Source organism: Frankliniella occidentalis, unplaced genomic scaffold, assembly GCF_000697945.3.
Source record: "Frankliniella occidentalis isolate FOCC.00 unplaced genomic scaffold, Focc_3.1 Scaffold44, whole genome shotgun sequence".
Taxonomy (NCBI): Eukaryota; Metazoa; Arthropoda; class Insecta; order Thysanoptera; family Thripidae; genus Frankliniella; species Frankliniella occidentalis.
The window spans coordinates 1823038-1840114 of record NW_026267174.1 but is presented as its reverse complement, the minus strand read 5'-3'; the positions used below and the strand labels follow the sequence as shown (position 1 = coordinate 1840114).

General features: G+C 54.1%; 4 protein-coding genes across 4 annotated transcripts in view; 2 read left to right on the top strand and 2 right to left on the bottom strand.

Annotated features, from left to right (window-relative positions):
• Window positions 1-5957: 5957 nt before the first annotated feature.
• LOC113207174 (uncharacterized) lies at window positions 5958-9113 on the bottom strand. The gene is made up of 3 exons (XM_026423593.2): window positions 7761-9113; window positions 7550-7687; window positions 5958-7319 (listed from the first exon to the last, which is right to left on the bottom strand). The coding sequence occupies exons 1-3, from the start codon at window positions 9096-9098 to the stop codon at window positions 7107-7109; spliced, it is 1689 nt and encodes a 562-aa protein (XP_026279378.1). The 5' UTR covers window positions 9099-9113; the 3' UTR covers window positions 5958-7106.
• Window positions 9114-11001: 1888 nt separating this feature from the next.
• LOC113207193 (BET1 homolog) lies at window positions 11002-11367 on the top strand. Its single transcript, XM_026423624.1, has one exon. The coding sequence runs from the start codon at window positions 11002-11004 to the stop codon at window positions 11365-11367; it is 366 nt and encodes a 121-aa protein (XP_026279409.1).
• Window positions 11368-12211: 844 nt separating this feature from the next.
• LOC113207168 (uncharacterized) lies at window positions 12212-15356 on the bottom strand. The gene is made up of 6 exons (XM_026423578.2): window positions 14956-15356; window positions 14166-14883; window positions 13798-14064; window positions 13140-13662; window positions 12637-12895; window positions 12212-12508 (listed from the first exon to the last, which is right to left on the bottom strand). Exons 1-6 carry the CDS (start codon window positions 14994-14996, stop codon window positions 12376-12378), a joined length of 1941 nt encoding a protein of 646 aa, XP_026279363.2. The 5' UTR covers window positions 14997-15356; the 3' UTR covers window positions 12212-12375.
• A 137-nt stretch (window positions 15357-15493) lies between these two features.
• The window catches only part of LOC113207167 (ubiquitin carboxyl-terminal hydrolase 31), a 39407-nt gene continuing 37823 nt past the window's right edge, over window positions 15494-17077 (top strand). The window contains exon 1 of the mRNA XM_026423577.2: window positions 15494-16522. Coding sequence (XP_026279362.1) covers window positions 15641-16522 — 882 coding nt within the window. The 5' untranslated portion in view covers window positions 15494-15640. The remainder of the gene's footprint in view (window positions 16523-17077) is intronic.

The following is a 17077-nucleotide window of genomic DNA, read 5'->3' as shown; positions in this document are numbered from 1 at the left end:
TTAATGCGGAAACGTGGCCCTGGTCTCGGCTCTCCTCTCCGGTCACGGCCCTGCTTCCCCGCTTCCCGTGCAACGGAACGAAACCAAACGGAACTAGTTCGATGAGTCCGATGTCCCCCGCGATCAGCGTCCGATGATGCCGATGTGCCGGGTGCACGCGGTGCGTCAGCGTCATCACTCCCATCCCCACGAATCCCCCCACTACTCCGCGCAGCATCCTCGCCGGAGCATCCTCTGATCGCCGAGCTCTCCACTTCCCGCTTCCGGTTATGAGGGTCCCCAGTCGAAAAGGGTAAGAGTTGCTATGGTCCTTGGGGAAGGTTTTGTCCGCCACTCTGCCTTTTACATTCTCAGTTGCCACCGGACGTCGTCGCTGGTCTCGTATACTGTACAGACGCGGGACCCCGGCGGGGGGAGAGGGGGCGGGCCCCGCACCTGCCGACCGTTCTCCCATCATCATCATTGTCATCATCCGTCATCGCCGCGCCTATCCTCGCTCCCGCTGCTGCTGCCGCCGGTGCAATTTGCAAAATCCTCCTCAGCTTGCGTTCGGCTTTATTTCTGTCCGTCGTCGTCGGCGACGCGGGCGCACCACCACCGCCTTCGCAGCCAATTATAGACGTATCTCTGCAACAACGCCTCTGCGTCTGTGTAGTCTCTCCAGCAGTCAGCTGTATCGCGCATTCAGATGCTCGGGCGCGCGGGTGGCAATAGACCGCTGCCTGGCGCCGCTTGGCGCCACCACCTGCGCCGAGCCATAAACGTGTCGACGAAGTGCGCACGCCCCGCGCCCGTTACTGATGGTGGTGTGGTCGGTTTGGTATGCACCGGGAAGGAAACTACTTCTACTGCTAACTGAAGGCACCCGGCGGAGTTTATCATCCGAGCAGCGGGTCGTGGTAGTTGTAACGTGCGCCGTATAGGGAGAGAGGTGCGGTGCACCGGGAAGGAAACTGAACGCACCCGCCATGTTTGCCGCGGGTCACCCGGCGCATAGAGTACCCGTGTGCAAACTAGCACAGCAAAAATGCCGTGGTCGCCTTCCTTGCCAAAACTTCGGCATCCCTTTTAAAAGAAGGCTAAATTTGTCCATCTGCCCACATTTTGGCGTTCAGAAGGGAGAAAACTTTGGCAAGCGAAGAGTCAAAAATAGACTGTCTGCGAGAAGCCCAAAATTTGGCATTTGAAAACGTATGCCAAAATTTTGGCGAGCAGGTTGACCATGGTGTGGGTGGCGGCCCCGCCCTGCTCGAGACCCTGCAGCACGACGTCGGACACTAAACTCTGCTCCCCCCGCGCGCTGCACGGCCACAAAGCACCACCTCCGTCTGCCCTTCACACGGCCGCAGCGCGTTATAGTTAGCGCTCCATACTCAAGGCTTTCTTCGGGCCGGCCATAACTCCTCAAAGACCGAGAGACGCGACGCGGCTGGAAAAACACACACGAAAGTCGCACCACCAACCACCACCAACCGGGCGAGCGAGCGGGCAGGCGGAAGTGGTAAGCGGGGAGAGAGAGAAAAAGAAAAGTAAAAGCAGTGTAACCGACAAGGGAGGAGAAGGGAAGGTTAGGGTCGTCGTATGCGTGCCCACTTATTATTAAGGTATGCCCGCTGTCGCAGAGGATGTGGCGAGGCGTGGTCGCAAGGCGCATGCACTGCCCGCCCCGCCCCGCCCCGCCCCGCTCGCAGACCCTTGACCCACATGGAGACGAGCCCCCTCGCGACATAATCTCTTCTTCATTCCCCCCCGTCCCGTCCACACTCATCCATTCCTCCTCCATCGTGCGTAGTATTATTATTTCTCTTGTTGCTGCTTCTTCTCTTTCTTTCTTTCTTTCTTTGGAGGTCTTGTTCGATGACGAGGGGAGGGGGGGGCTGGGGAACACCACACAGGCCAACAACAGTCGAGGACACTTTGCTGGAGCCGGAGTGGGAGAGGGGAGGGGAGGGGGGGGGCGGTATTGTCGCTTGCAAATTTACGGCTTTCGCTGATCGCTGAATGCATTTATGTTGCTCGGCCGGCGGCCCGGCCCGGCCTGGTACGGTCGGCACACACAGGCGTGTGCTCTGCCACTTCATCCTCTCTGCCCCCCTCATCGCCCGTTGCATAACCCCCCAGCCCCCCCTACCCCTGTCCGCCCCTTGTCTGTCTGCACCGCGTCGTCGCCGGTCGCGTTCTTTTGCCCCGGCGCAGGGGGTCGAGGCGCTCGCTGCGCGGAGGGCAGAGAGCACAGGCCCGCCGCCCGTGGGGTCAGGAGAGGCTCTGCTCGCGCGGAGAGAGCGCTTGGAGGGCGCGCTGGAGAGCGGGCGCCTCTGCAGACTGATTCCAAAGAACCCTCAAGGGGCCCTGCCCTATGAGTGCGACAAGGACGGAGCTATACGGAAGGTAGGAGAGGGTTCTTCGGAATCAGTCGGCAGCCGGCCCAACTCGACCTGTAACTCGAGCCGCCTGCCCAGGGCTTCCCTCCCCCGCCGCCTCCCCTCCCCGCCCGTCTGGAGGTCGAGCAATAAGTCTTGCAAAGTGTGTGTGGCTCCGCGCAGCCGCCAAACCCCCTGCCGCGCCCACCCGCGTCTCTCCGGGGCCGAGTGTGGCTGGTGTGTGCGGCGCGCGGGGGGACAGCCTAGGCCAGCAAGTCGCTCACCGAGCGGTGACGGTGACACGCCGCCCCTGTGAAAAACACGATAGTATTGAATCGACAAGACCGTGTGGATGTAACTATTAACAATGTAAGAGTCTGATCTGTGGTGCCTTTCACCCTGTGCCTTGCGTTTGAATCTCCCGCTGCGGTTCGGTTGAGAACAGATGGAGGGGGTGGGGGTGGGGGGAAATCGCCCGGAATAGTTCTCCTCTTGAGCCTCCCCCCTCCCTCGAAAATTGTATTCCTATAACGTTGCTTTTTCTAAGATGATACTTGAAACGGGAGTTTGATGCCACCCTACAGCATTTAGTCCCTAAATCTTAGAGAAGTCCAGTCGATCCTTCCTTTCCGGCTCCTCTTATGCACTCTGCTCCGCCCCGCTGCGTGAAAACCTGTTACACTTTACGCACCCGTACCGTGGCGAAAAGTTGTTGCCATGTCACCATTTTTGCTGCATCTTCCCAACACGCCGGCACTCAAGGCCATACTCCTGCCGAGTCAAGGATAAGCGGCTCGAGTGCACCATGGCAACTCCAGGCGCGACAAGGTAACGTAAGGATAAGGCAGGGTTACTAAGGGGGCGGCCAGAAAGAACAAGTCCGTTTTTCCCAGATTCATTCGACAAATTACAGCAGCAGGTGCTGGGCTGGGCGCCTGCGAGACTCGGGGTAGGCCACTCCGCAGTACACGCATGGACTGCAAGCGTGATGTTGCCTACCCATCAGGCGCCATGAGAGCTCGCGTAGCTCAAGCTTGATAGGTTCGTAACGGCGATTGATGGACGTACTTTCTATAGTCGTCCCAGCCAAACTTCTCGACTGAGGCGACGCGTCTTTAGCCCATATCTCGGTCAGTTATTGAGCTCGAAGCCTAAGACTTGGTGACGTCTTAGGCCTGTATAAGACGCAACTTTTGGCGCGAACAGAGTCATCCTAGCTCTTCTGTGTCGTTCAGAAAGGCTGCACCGTATCGGCCGCCCAATCGAGAAGTTTGTCTGGGACGACTATAGATGATCCCTAAGGTAAGGTAAGGTAAGGCCAACCCCAACCCCTCGTCAATAGCAGTAGTCGGCAAGTCGGCGCATTCGGGGTCGTTCTGTAATTGCGCGATCATCGGGTGTCGTCAAGGGTTGCTTCGCGTCGCGCACGTCCCCCACCGCCCCCCGCGTCCCTCTACCGCCACCGTGTGTTCCAGGACGAGAAGTAGAAGTAAGTCACTCTAATGGCCCCGGTGCGTGTGCCGGTGCCGCTGCTCTCGTTACACCTTTACGACAACCTGGCCTGCTTTTCGGGGCCGCCACCCGCCGATGATGTGACTGACGCGTGCGTGTGACATGTGACTCCTGTGTGACTTACAAGCGCACGAGCACACATTCATCAGACTCGCACACGTGAAAATAATGCCTCTTTTACCGCCAGAGAGAAAGAGGGAAGTCCCTCCTCCGAGAGTGTCTGGAGGTGCTTGAAGTTTTCACCTCCTCCTTATTTCGCGGAAGGGTTATAGGCAGCCAGTCAGTGGCCGCTTCCGTATTCCTGCTTTCTCCGTGACAGCCAAAAGGACAGGCGGGCGGACAGCGTCGGGCCGCGCATTAAATCTCCGTGCGTTTCGATTGATTACGCTTGTGCCGTCGTCTACCCCCCCCCCCTTCCCCCCTCACCCCTCCCTCCGCAGTTTGGAGCAGTGGACAGGCAATATCGATGCGGGCCGACGACGACGTGGACTACAAATACGTTTTTGTTGTTTCATTGTCTTTCTTTTTTTTGTCTTTTGTGTTGTTGTTTTTTTGCGTCAGGTTACGTGACGGTTAAAGGAGCATCCTGGGCGTCACCGCCCGCACACACACACGATGACGTGTGTGTGTGTGTGTGTGTGTGTGTGTGTGTGTTTCAGGGAGAGAGATAGCCTCCGAAGGAAAGAGCGAGAGTGTGTCCTGCTGAGGAAAGTACCCCGGCCTGCCCTGCTCCCGGGCGTTAGCGCCTGCCGACCCGAGCCGCCCACCTGCAGAGCCAGTCTCTGTCGTAACTCGTTCAGAAGCCGCCGCCTTCGAACAAACGCGGAGAGGGCGGCGGCGGCGTGGTTGCTTAAGATCGCCCCTTTCCATTACGTTGATATATACCGCCAGCGTCATGACCGCTACCGCCCGGTTTTAGTTCGCCGCCGAAGAGGTTCCCCACCCTCTCAACCCCGTGTCACTGCGTGCGTGTGCGCGGGCACATCCCTCCTGAAGCCGACCGCTTGGCGGACGTCGTGCCGGTGGCGCCTGGCCAGGCCACCCGACGCCTCCTCCGTGCCGTGGCAGCCGTGTCGCAACGCCCTGCCGGTCGTCTTCCAGGCCAGGACAGCCTCCCGGCCGGCCTCCCGGGAGGGGACTCTAACTCTCCCCGCCGCCCGCTGACGCCGCACAAAACGAGTAATGGTCCCTCCGAAGTGCACCACTCCGGAGATCCAGGACACGGCGGTGGCACGGGCCCGCAAAAAGAAACCAAGAAAAGAGCAGTGCCAGCGGGGCCAAGGTGTGGACTGATTTTTATCAAGACTGGTCCACCACTACTATGAACCACTCCGGCGAAAACGCGAGTGCTGTGCGCACACCAGCGGGCGAGCTGCGCGGCCGCGGGAGTGGAGTGGACGGGCAGGACAGCACTCACTCCCACCCCTGGACAGGACAGCACTGCCGGCGGCGGCCCCCCAGTTGGAAGGTTCCAGAAGCCCAAAGCCGCGGCACACTCCGCTACTATACTTCTCCGCACATGTCACTCTCCCATGCCGCCCGCCCCGCTGCTCTCGCGGCACGAGCGGCGGCAGGGCAGCAGGAGCGGGAGTGGTCAACCTGGGTGGTGGGGGAGATGTCCGCGTCCACGCGGTCCAGGGCCACGCCCGCTGTTGCCCCGCTGCTGACTCGGCGTCAACGAGCGCGGGTGACTCACTCTTCCCCAGCCAGACGACGCCGAGTGGGTAGGCAACCCACACTGCTCGGGAACACTTTGGGCTGCCCGCTGAGCCGGGAGTCTGTGTTGTGCTCCTCGCTGCCAGAGTCCTACAGTGCTGTTACCCCGAGGAGATAGGCAGCCCAAAACACACGTTCGTTTGCTGACTGCTCGGGAATACTAATACTACACCGTCCTTCTACTACACGCCATTTTTGTAAGCGGAGCTTGCCTGGTTGCCCGAGTCGCAGGGGCTGGTGGCGAATTTCTCAGGTATTAGTTATAGCATAGCCATTAGATCTTTGGCTCCAACAAACTCTCACGAAACTGAGAAAACTCTCTTATACCCATCAGAGACCCCATGGTACGATTGAAATTAGGGAAGATAATACACGGAAAACACACTTTATTAACACTAAAAGATTTCCCCATTTCCGTACGCTTAATAAAACAGGTACATATATAGATATATATTTAGATATATTATAATGAATCTGCACAGCAGTTACAAAAGAATGGTCAAGAACTAAAGAACCCAAAGCAGTAACCATGAGTTGGCCTCCCTTGAAGGTACTCCATCAAAATGCATGAAAATGATCAATTTTAACATCAAAACTTAGTTGTTTTATTTGGTTGGTTGGTTGTTTTTTCTAATGGGTTGAACTGCAAAAATGCTTCAGACTACCATAAAAATTCTTATATTAAAGCAAACAATATTGTTTTCAAGCAGAATGACAGAGTTAACTTTGACAGTGAAATTTAAAAAACAAACGAGTGGACTTTCATGATAAAACTAAAACACAAGGGAATACCTGGATCCATGAATATACCTACAAAGACATTAAATTGCAACTAAAGTACAGTTAATTCACCTTCTCAGTTCAGTATTGACTAATTAATGTTGCAACTGGTAACTCAAACAACAAAATTGTTGGAGAAAATAAAAATGTACAATTTGCATACATTAAATAACAAATGTGTTTTCTTTTGGTTTTTTTGAATCCAAATATAACAATTAAGATGTGAAAATATGTTTTGGGTCAGTTTTATGATTTGACCAGTGTACAATTTATAAAATTACATGAGAATTCAACAGTACTAGTAATTTCACAAAAAAAAGAAAAAGCTTTGAGGGCTAAATTTTTGGCCTTCACACTAAACTACAGATAAGACACAGCCTGAAAACCTATAGCTCACATGAAAGACAAAGATTTGTTTTTCCATTCATGTTTGAACGATAACTTGACGCAGGACAAGTAAGACATATTTAAGTGTGACCTTTGCTTGTTAGAGAGCTGGATCGGGAAAATAATTTTCTGATAAGAAAGAAGTAATAAAAAAAATGCATCACCACTAAAATATGAACCATAAGGAAACAAAATAAAAATGCCACTGACAGTTTAGAAGAAGTTAATCTCAATTGATTAACAATAGTTTCAATTCATAAGAGCAAAATTTAATCTGTTTCAGCTTTGAAGCATATTACTCTTGATCATATCACTGCAGAACCTAGTTTGATGGATGACTTACACTTAAAATCACATTTCTTGAGAGTGGAGTTTCTTCCAAATCTTGTTCCTATGGTCACAATTTAGAACTGGAGATATTGTACTTTCACAAAGTTGTATTCGAGTTTTGAAACGGTCCCGATCCCGAACCATCTGTTCCCAAGGTCCAAGTCTTGCTGAACGGTACGCAAAGTCCCAGGTTAACATTCTATGGATGGTTGGTTTTGAATCACTAAAGCGCACCTGCAGAAAGATAAACCATTAGCACAAATATAGCAAGATAAAATTTAATGTACGAAATGAGCTATGCAATGCCTTTGACAAGCCTGTCTCTTTAAAATTCTACTGTTAGGGTGTGCCGCATTACTTTTACATATTTTCAAGCCTTCCACTGGCATAGACCTAGTATTTCATTGAAGAGTTATAGCTTTAAAGACTAGACAAGGGTGGAATATTATGGAATTATAACATACCTTTTTGACTTCTACATCATCATCTTCCCATTGCAAAGCATTATTAGAGCCTGCTCCAACTTGATAGTCTCTTCGCCACAGGTCATTAACTTCTCTGAGCCGTAATGAGGTCGGGCTTAGTCCATCGCATAGATCATCCTAAACCGAAAAAAGATATTAATATTGGAAACAATACATGAGTACACAAGCAAACATAAGAACACAGGTTTACCTCTTCAGAAGAATCACTCTCATAAGTATCTGAGTCACTATAATCACTTGTCAGGTCAGACAGAGTATCATCGGATGTTGCTCCAGTTTGGAAGACAATGAAACTATCTTCACTATCAACTGAACATTCAGATGAACGACGCAGTCTACAGATTGGAATCCCTCCAAGAATTCCTCCATAGCTAGGTGCTATGAAAACTTTAGCTGGAGAGACAGATAACTTCCTAAGCTCACCATTGCAATCAGCATTACTTTGGGTACTGGTACAGCTCTCATTATATTGCTTCTCAGAGGCTAATTCATCAGTATCCATGTCCACATTATGTTGGGAGCCCATCTTATCAACAATAGGTTCACCAGTTCTCCAATTAATTTTATCAATATCACAGTTAAAATTTCTAGCTCCAGCACCACGCTTTTCACAATGAGAACGGGATTGCATATGGCGTTTAGGACGATGGTGACTCTGTTGCTTTTCTTTCTGACACTGCTCTCTTTGCTCAGAGCTTGGTCTTCTATTTGACTTAATGCAATTCCTATTATTATGGTCAGTCTTGAGATGACTGAAATGTTGCTTTTCCTTTTGTTGATCCAGCCTCAAATCTTTCAAATCCTCAGATTGGGACTCTGAGATAGGAGACAATAAGCTGTCACTGTTAGATGCTTGCTGTCTACTTGCGCGCTTTCGACTGTTCTTATGATCAGATGAATGGGATCTACGACGGTTCCCTCTTCTTCTAGGTCTAACCGCAGTCAAATCTCTTGGATCTGACGTGTGGTTGGATATGTTAGCTCGGCTAGGCTTAGAACTAGGTGCTCGTGCCACTTCAGCGTAAGATTGCTTGGGGCCTTCGGCAAGGCTAACTTCTGATTTTTGCTTATCAACAACACAGGGAAAATCTTGGAAGTCAACTATGGCTAAGTTTGCAAGGCCTTCTTCTTTCGCAAACTTCTTCTTGGGTGGTGATGGTGCTGAACTAAAATCACAATGCTGTTTTAAGCACTCAGTGGCAGCTCCAACAGTTGTTCGTACAATATCCCAAAAGATTAGAGGATTGGAGGGTCGCACTTGACTCTTGCTACCCAAAAATCCACCGATGAGTACAGATGTTAATGATGGAATAAATTTTCTTTCATGGAAATGTGGAGTCTGGGAAAAGTATGAATGGAATTTTTGCTCACTATGGATCATTGGATCAGCTGTGCAGCCATTGCTGCTGGAGTAGACGGTGACTCCCCCTTTGTCCAACATTGTAGTGTTTGGACTTTTCTTCATAAAACTACAGAAATTTAATGTCCTCCTGCTGTCAGGACACAACCCCATCACTGGTAGGGACATGTCTACAAATTAACAACCAAGAGAAACTGTTTGGTTAAAAAATCTTCCACATAGGCTTCATTGTGATGATTTCACCAAACAAACAAGACTTCACTGACTCAACAAAGGTTGCACTATTGAGTGCCATTGTAAACAATGTCAATCTAATAACAAGGTCCGCTTCTTCTTGAAGTAGCACAATTGGTTGCACCACAAACAGTTGGTCCAGTAAAAACGCACGGGTGGCTTAATTTCTTCCGTATGCGGACTGGGTTCGCCTTGGAAACTTCAACAAGGGTTTCTTCTTTGCCGAAACGATCACCACTCAAAGTATGTCCGTTAAAAAGCTGGTGAGACGTAGAATCAAATTCCTCAAAGCACGAGAGTGTAGAAACTTCAAATTGAGACATTTTCAATAGTTAAACACGAGAGCACAATACAATATTATTTACGCCGCCATGTTTAGAGAGAGAATGACGACACGGGCGTTCCACACCACCCTCGAAGCGTCGGTAGTTTCCTGTTGGCTGTGGGAGCTCTCGCACCACATGCAGTCGCGCAAACTAGAAATGGAAGAGCTATCATAGTTTTACTTATGGCTCATGCTGTAACCAACATTACTGTAAAAAAATAACCAAACGCCTTTTTCTAACAAATTAGCAAATGTTACATATTCGAAGGCAAGTTATTGCAAATAAAATGGCGGTCAAATTTTCTGCGGCCAGGGTAGCCATCGGGTCGAAGGCACGTACGCAAAAGAGAACGCACCCCATGACCTTCCGGATCGAAATGTGTTCCGAGAAATTCGGAGGGAACCACATGAATCACGAGTTTATTCCAGGACTTGGTAATTTTTCCCAGGCTAAGTAGTGCTAGGAGAAGGCTCGAGTAGCTCAAATATTGATATTTTATGGCCGTGTAAATGAAAGGTGGGGCGGTTGTTGCGTCATCACGACCGTTGGCCGACCTTAGCACCATTCATGGGTACACAACACACGCAGCGTTATCGAAGAGGGGGAGGCGAGGGGAGAAGAAAACACATATCCCTGGATAAGACGGTGTGGTGGGTGCTGCCGGTTCAGAGCACCTGTTCTGCTCGCGACCAGGTGGTGGCGCTGTACGACTTGGAACGGGTTCCTGCCGCGGGTGGTGGGGCGTCCCTCTGTGCCCCCTCGAGGCCTTCCCTCTGCTTCCACGCTTTTCGTGCAAAATAACGTCAAGATTTCGACGTCGATCTCCCCCTTCCCGACAGTGTATGCGATCCCATTAAGTACGTAAGGAGAAGGGCCACACGGCGGACACTTGACCGCTGGCACGTGACGTCGGGGCGACCAGCAGCTGCTGCTGTGATGATTGGCAAAGGAGATTGTCACGTCATTGCCATATGTGTCGCAAACCTCTCCTCGGGGAACGGAAAGGGGGAGGGGGGGGGGTCATGGACCCCAATAGGGAGCGGAAGGGGTTTGGTCTTGAGATCAGCTCATCAAGTTTCTCATTTCCGCTGGGGTCGGGTGGATGGAGCCCAGGGCGATAGGCTCGCAGGGAGGAGGTGACCGCGGGTGGGCGCGGGGCGGCTGCTGGGCCTGCCCCTATCCCTATGGGGCCTGCCCCCGCGCCGCCCCACCACAGTGTGTGCCCGAGCCTAGTTTTCACAGAGAAAATGTTTCCCGATAAGGCCCCCGGCGGCAGTGTCCGAGCGGGAAGATCGGCGAGCGGAGGCGCGCGAGGGTCACGATGGGCCATTGACTGCTATGCGGGCAGAGTGCACGTCGCCATCATGCCGCGCATCGCCTCCGCGAGGAAGTGGCGCGCGTGACGCGGCCCCGGGAGGACTCGAGCTGCTCCTCGGCCAGCACGAGCAGGGCGCGCCCCTGGACGTCGTCGTCGGCGTGCACCCGGAGGAGGCGCCTGCGGCCGCGCCATCATGGGCAGCTACAAGAAGGTCGGGTACACGGGGCCGCTGCCGGGCGAGGGCGGCCCGGGCCAGCCGCTCCGCTACCTCTGCCGCAACCTGCAGGAGGAGGAGAACCAGCGGCTGGCGCACAAGCTGCACGAGCGGGTGCGCCTTCTCCGCTCGCTGTCCATCGAGATCGGCGCCGAGGTGCGCTACCAGAACCGCTACCTCGGCAGCCTGGACGACGACCTGGACCGGACCGACGGCGTGCTCCACAAGGCCCTGGCGCGGGTGTCGCAGCTCTCCAGGAACCCGCAGTTCTACTATTTTGTCTACATCGCCCTCTTCACCCTCGCCTGCCTCGCGACCGTGTGGTGTGTCGTCAGATTCCGGTGAAATGCCATATTTCTGGGATTCATAGTGGTGGACAGAGCGCTCGGACTGCTGGAGATTCCACGAAAGGAACCGCTTAACTTCCCTTCCTAGTGTGCCCGGGGCCTGCACGTGCTCTCAGGCTGACATTGCGCCACCGCGTGACCGCCCCCCGTACGGCCCGCTATAGTATACGCATCAGTAAGACAATCCGGCGGACAGTCCACAGGAGTCGCGTTTGCACCGCGTCTGGCTGGCATTACACGCTGCCCGCGGTCGCGGTGGGGTCGCCCTACGTGACCGGCCGATGAGTCAGGAGTGGAGGCGTGTGTTTTTGTTTACCGTCCCCCCGGCCGGCGTGGCCCCCGCGCCCCCCGCACCCCCACCGCGGAGCCCCCACGCCCCACGTGGGCCCTGGACCCGAGCCGATCCATTCCGGGGCAACAGCATGCAACAACAAGTCGGCGGCGGCGTGCAACCTGATGCAACTAGGCGCTGGATGACGACGGAGGCTTTACGGAGCAGCGGCCGCCAACCCCTGACGCCGGCCGGAGAGAGGAGGGGGCGGTGCGGTGGGGGCTCACGCTCGTCGGCTCGGAATCCCCACGCACGAAATGCCTGCTCATTCTCACTGGCTGGTCGAAAGTAGGAGATATTTCGCGGCCTAATCGTGGCGTAGCTTAGATATAGAACACGAACACATATTTTTATTTTTGTACTTTTCGCAGAAGAAAGAAGAATAAAAAATTACTTTCACCAAATATTTAGTTTATTTTGAACCTTCTAGCCAATAATAACATCCAAAGACTGACGTACAGTGGAACTAAATGAAACTTCGTGAGTGGGAGAGTAAACTTTTACCATGCAATCCAAATAATGATGAATAATTAATGATCAATAATTAATCTTGCTCAACCATAAGGTATTTTGGGATATTTCTTCACATTGAAAACATTAACAATAAATTATAAGAACGTGTTTTTGTTTGTTATTTCTCGATTTTTGCAGACATTGAATGAAATTATGTCCCCACTACTCGTCCCAGTGTAGCCGGACGCAGTGGGTGGGGTCGCGGGGGCGGCGAGCGGAGGGGCCGCGGGCGGGGTGTCCGTCGTGCACCAGGACAGTCTTGTGGTGGCCCGCCGATGTCCGGAGTCCCGAGCCGCTGAGGGTAGGAAAGGAAAGATACCTCTTTAATTTCCATGGGAACAAATAACAAAGCAACAAAAAACAACAACGCAATTTGCATTATGGTAACTACTGTAACGAAGGAGCGCTGTCAGCAGTACTTACTCGAACTGTCCCGCCCTCCTGGTGATCATCATGGTGTTGACGTCGTCCTGCTCCTTCACCGGTCTTCTCGTCCTCGAAGCGACTCTTCGGGAGGGTCCCGTCTGAGCAGCGGACGCACAGGGCGCCACTCTGATGGCCTTGGACGGCGCGTCAGCGGGAGACATGCACACGTACTCCTGGGGCTCGGCGGCGTGCTCTTCGGAGTCCTGGCGGCTGCCGTCATCCTGACGTTGTGCAACCTCTCTGATCTTCCATCCCACTGTAAAGCGAGATAGGGTTTGTAACACAGCTGTCAGGTGGCTGATTCGCCCCAACCACTTACGTAGACTGTACTACATGCACGCGTGCCGACGCGTGCAGGCGGGTTGCCTACTCGCTCGGGCCTCAAGGCGCCGCGTACAGGTCCGAGTCAGAGACGATGTGAGAAGGAAACAGTGTCTCCTGATGTAAGTAATCCACCAACCCCACCCTTTCCCTCTCTCTGACCATAAGGTCAGGCTTACCTGCTCTAGGGTAGCGACAGCTGTTACTCCTCCGGAATGTTGGTGATGGTGGTGGTGGCGGCGGCGGCGGCGCGTTGTCGATGTAATGATCCCCATCATCGAAATGGTCTATTTCCAAATCATCATGATCCTCATTGTTGATGACACCATTTTCTTCGTCGCTCTCGTCCTCGCTCTCGTCGTCTTCTTCTTCGTAGTCATCGGCGTCCTCGTCGGCATGGTGGATGCCGCCGTCGCCGAGGTGCGGGGCGAACGTCGTGCACGCCGCCCAGGCCGCGCCCTGGCCGTCGAGGAAGACGGCGGACGTGAGGGGCAGCGTGCCGTTGTCGCGGTGGACCACGACGTAGCCGCGGGGGCCTGCGCCGAGGCGCGGGTCCCAGCGCATGACGGCACCCCCATCGGGGCCGGCCTGGAAGAAGAGCAAGCCCCCCGAGGGGTCGCCCAGCAGCCCCGAAGACGGCCCCGGCCCCGGCTTGCGGACCAGACGTCGAGCGCCGAGCTCCGAGGTAGGCACCAAGGCGTCCTGTAAGTTCGAACCAAAATGGTAAGTAATTTAGGTCAGATATTCTTCCGAAGGCATGTTCAGAGACGATCGGCGGGTAAATATGATAAATTTGGACGGGGGCGAATCGACCAATCAGCCACCCGATGTACTCACGTTTCTGTGGTTGGCGTCCGGCCCGGGTCCTCGAAGTCCGTCCAGCGTGACGTCGAACATGAAGGGCGACTCCCGGGGTGCGATCACCATCCGGGGCTTCTTGGACGCGGCCCTGAGCACGGCCACGTCCCACTGGGAAGAAGGTGCGAACGTCGTGGGAAACGCCTCGCGGGGATCCTGGTCAGATCGCATGGCCTGGCGTGGTAAGCGCCTCCGAGAGCCGCGTCCTCGACGTCCTGTCGGCGCGGGCGTTGTCCCAGGGCGTGGCTGTATGCACAGGGGAAGAAAAAGAGTGTGTGACCACGCTGCGGGATGCAGGAAATATGCAAAATGAGATGGTTATCACCTTAATAAAACGAGTCGCTTACCTGCGCGCCGGGCACCGTCATGCCCTGAAGGCGCACCTGCCAGAAGGCCTTGCTCTTCCAGCTCAGGACGATGATTGCCGCACCGCCGGGGGCGTCCGGGTAGCCGACGTACGCTCTGGTGTCCTCGGTAGTGGGGTCCACGACGAGCCCAGAGATGGCGCTGCTCGGCACCCCGTCGAAGGGCCTCGTCCACAGCCTCTGGTTGTTGCCCCTCAGGTTGTACACGACCACCTTGGGCGGGCAGCGCGCCCTGCCCGGGCCCGCCGCCGGGGCCAGCGCGTGCGTCGGCACCTCCCCGCTGTCCAGCACCCAGAGGCGCGCCGCGCCCCGGGCGCACTCCAGGGCCACGGCCGTGGCGCTCTGGAGGCAGTCGGGCCGGGCCAGCTCCTGCTCCTCGGGGTTCGGGAAGGCGCGCGTGGCGGGCGTCCTGCGCAGCAAGGCCCTGGCCCTGTGCAACCTCGCGGCCAGGGTGGCGTTGTGCTGGAGGCACGGCTGCCCGGGCTCGGGCCACGGCGCGACCAGCAGGGTGGGGCCGTCGTGCAGGAAGGTGCAGTGGGCGTCGCGGGGGTCGCGCCACACCCTGGGCACGGCCAGGAACGCCCGCGACTCCCAGACGGCCACGCTGACCACGGGCGCGTCCTGCGGCACCACGCCACGGAACACCCAGCCCTCGCAGGGGAACACGTACAAGGGCGCCGTGCAGAGCATGACTATCAGCCTGCAGTCCACACCAAGGTCAGGTCAATAGAGGGGTCGAGGACGATATTCCAGCGGATGCAACGATACTCACAGCAGCATGGTCGGTCTCGTCGAAGTCCACGACGACGGCATGCCTGGATACACCCACACCGCGCAGACTGACAGTACAAAGTAGGGTGACAGTTCGCAAATAATCGCTCTTATACGCGAGATTTCATCGGTGTGGGCGTTCGGTGCGACGTCAGATGCGTGATGCGTGAGGGTCGCGATTTTTGCTGATGCTTGACCCTATTCCGCAGCGTTTCAAATATCGCGCCCGCGCCAAGGTTTCGCGCGCTGGCTACCGGCCGCAGCGCGCGTGGCGCGCGCCCTCTCTCGGCGGAACGCTCAACCGACCGGCGCGGCCGTGCCTCCACATTGCGCTGGTAGATGGCGCTGCCGGTCGCTCCCGGGGGTAGAGACAGACGCCGTCCGTGCCCCCCGCGAGCGACCGTGGCGCCACCGCTGCCGCTAGCGTTACTAGCGTTACGCCCCGCGGTGACGGTTGGTTGTGCCCGGTCCGGCCCGCGCGCTCCGCTCCGCGCCCGCGGTACCCACAATGCCTTGCGCGGCCCAATGGCTGGGCAGTGCTCGGTGCTCAGTGCCTTAGCCGGAATGACGGTCGCTGGTCGTGTCGGTGCCGCCCCGTCTAGTCGCATCATGTTAGGTGTTCGGGCCGATAATTAGCGCCGCGTCCGCGCGCCCCCGATGTGTTCCTCCACCTCACAGTGTCAATTATGTCGGAGGCGACCGTTGCGAGCATTATGAAGTCCGCCTCGGAGGGAGAGCTGCTCGAGAAGGACGAGGGCCTGCTGCCAGTGATAAACACGGTGGACATCGAGATGAAGGACTCGCCCGCCCTAACGTACCCCCACGAAAGTAGGCCTAAGTTAAAACGTACTTTCACCCTGCCGCGGTTCGGCAAAGCTAGGATGAGCAAAAGGCGGGGGAAGCATAAAGGCAGTTCGGAGAGTGTGAACAAGGATAGTGTGTTAAATATCACCGCCAATAGTGACAATTCAAAAAATGGCAAAAAGGTGTTCAAGATATCATCGTTGAAGAATTTTATCAACAAAGTTGTGCATCATGTGTCAAGTGTTAGTGTGAACAATAAAAATTATCGAAACTATGACTACATGACACGTAGACGTGCAGATAGAACTGTGTCACTCTCATCATCAGATGTCAGAGTTCCACCGACACGCCCCCTTCACCAAATACCTGGTGACAAAGTGCCTGGAGTTATTGGACTACGGAACCATGGGAATACGTGTTTCATCAATGCAGTGCTACAGTGTTTGTGTCACACAGACATCCTTGCCGAATATTTTGTACTGGATATGTACAAAGCAGACTTATCTCGGCGAAATAAACTTAACAGTAAAAAATATGGTACGAAAGGTGAAGTTACAGAGCAGCTAGCTGTGCTTCTCAAAGCTATTTGGGCCTGTCAGTATGATCCAGAGCTGTCGACCCAATTTAAATCTGTCGTTGATAAATACGGCAGTCAGTTTCGAGGAAACAATCAACACGATGCACAGGAATTCCTCCTGTGGCTTTTGGACAAAGTGCATGAAGACCTGAATACAGCCACCAAGAAAAAGTACAAAGCAATTAAGGTGAGTTTCAAATTTATCCTTAGTTGTTAGTGTCTTAAGAGGTTAGAATGGACTAGTCAACCATTGCGGAATCATGTCAGTTGCATTGGAATATAAACACTGCCAAACTTGATGTTCCGTTTTGCTGACTTACATTGGTGAAGTGATTTTGGCCAAAACTCCACCCAACAGTTCAACCCTATCTTACGCCCATTCAAAATTCTACCATAATTCATGTAAACTTAATAAATATTAACAACATAAATAATATTTAGATAAGCTCAAGTATATTACTGGCTGCACTGCAACATTTTGCATATTTTAAATTTGTTATTACGTTGGGGCTATGATGATTTTTTTGTAATGGGCAATTGAATGAACTTTTGAGGAGGATGAGAGGGGGAGGGGGGTGTCGCCATGAGGAGAAATTATCACCGATTGGTGTGAAGGAGTTGGGACGGTGATGTGACCAGGAAAAGTTTGTAGCGGTTGGGAGGATAGGGAGAGTTACTGGACGTGGAGGAGCGTGAGGAAAGAGGATGCTGCACGAGCCGGATAGGACGGCGCCGCCGGTAG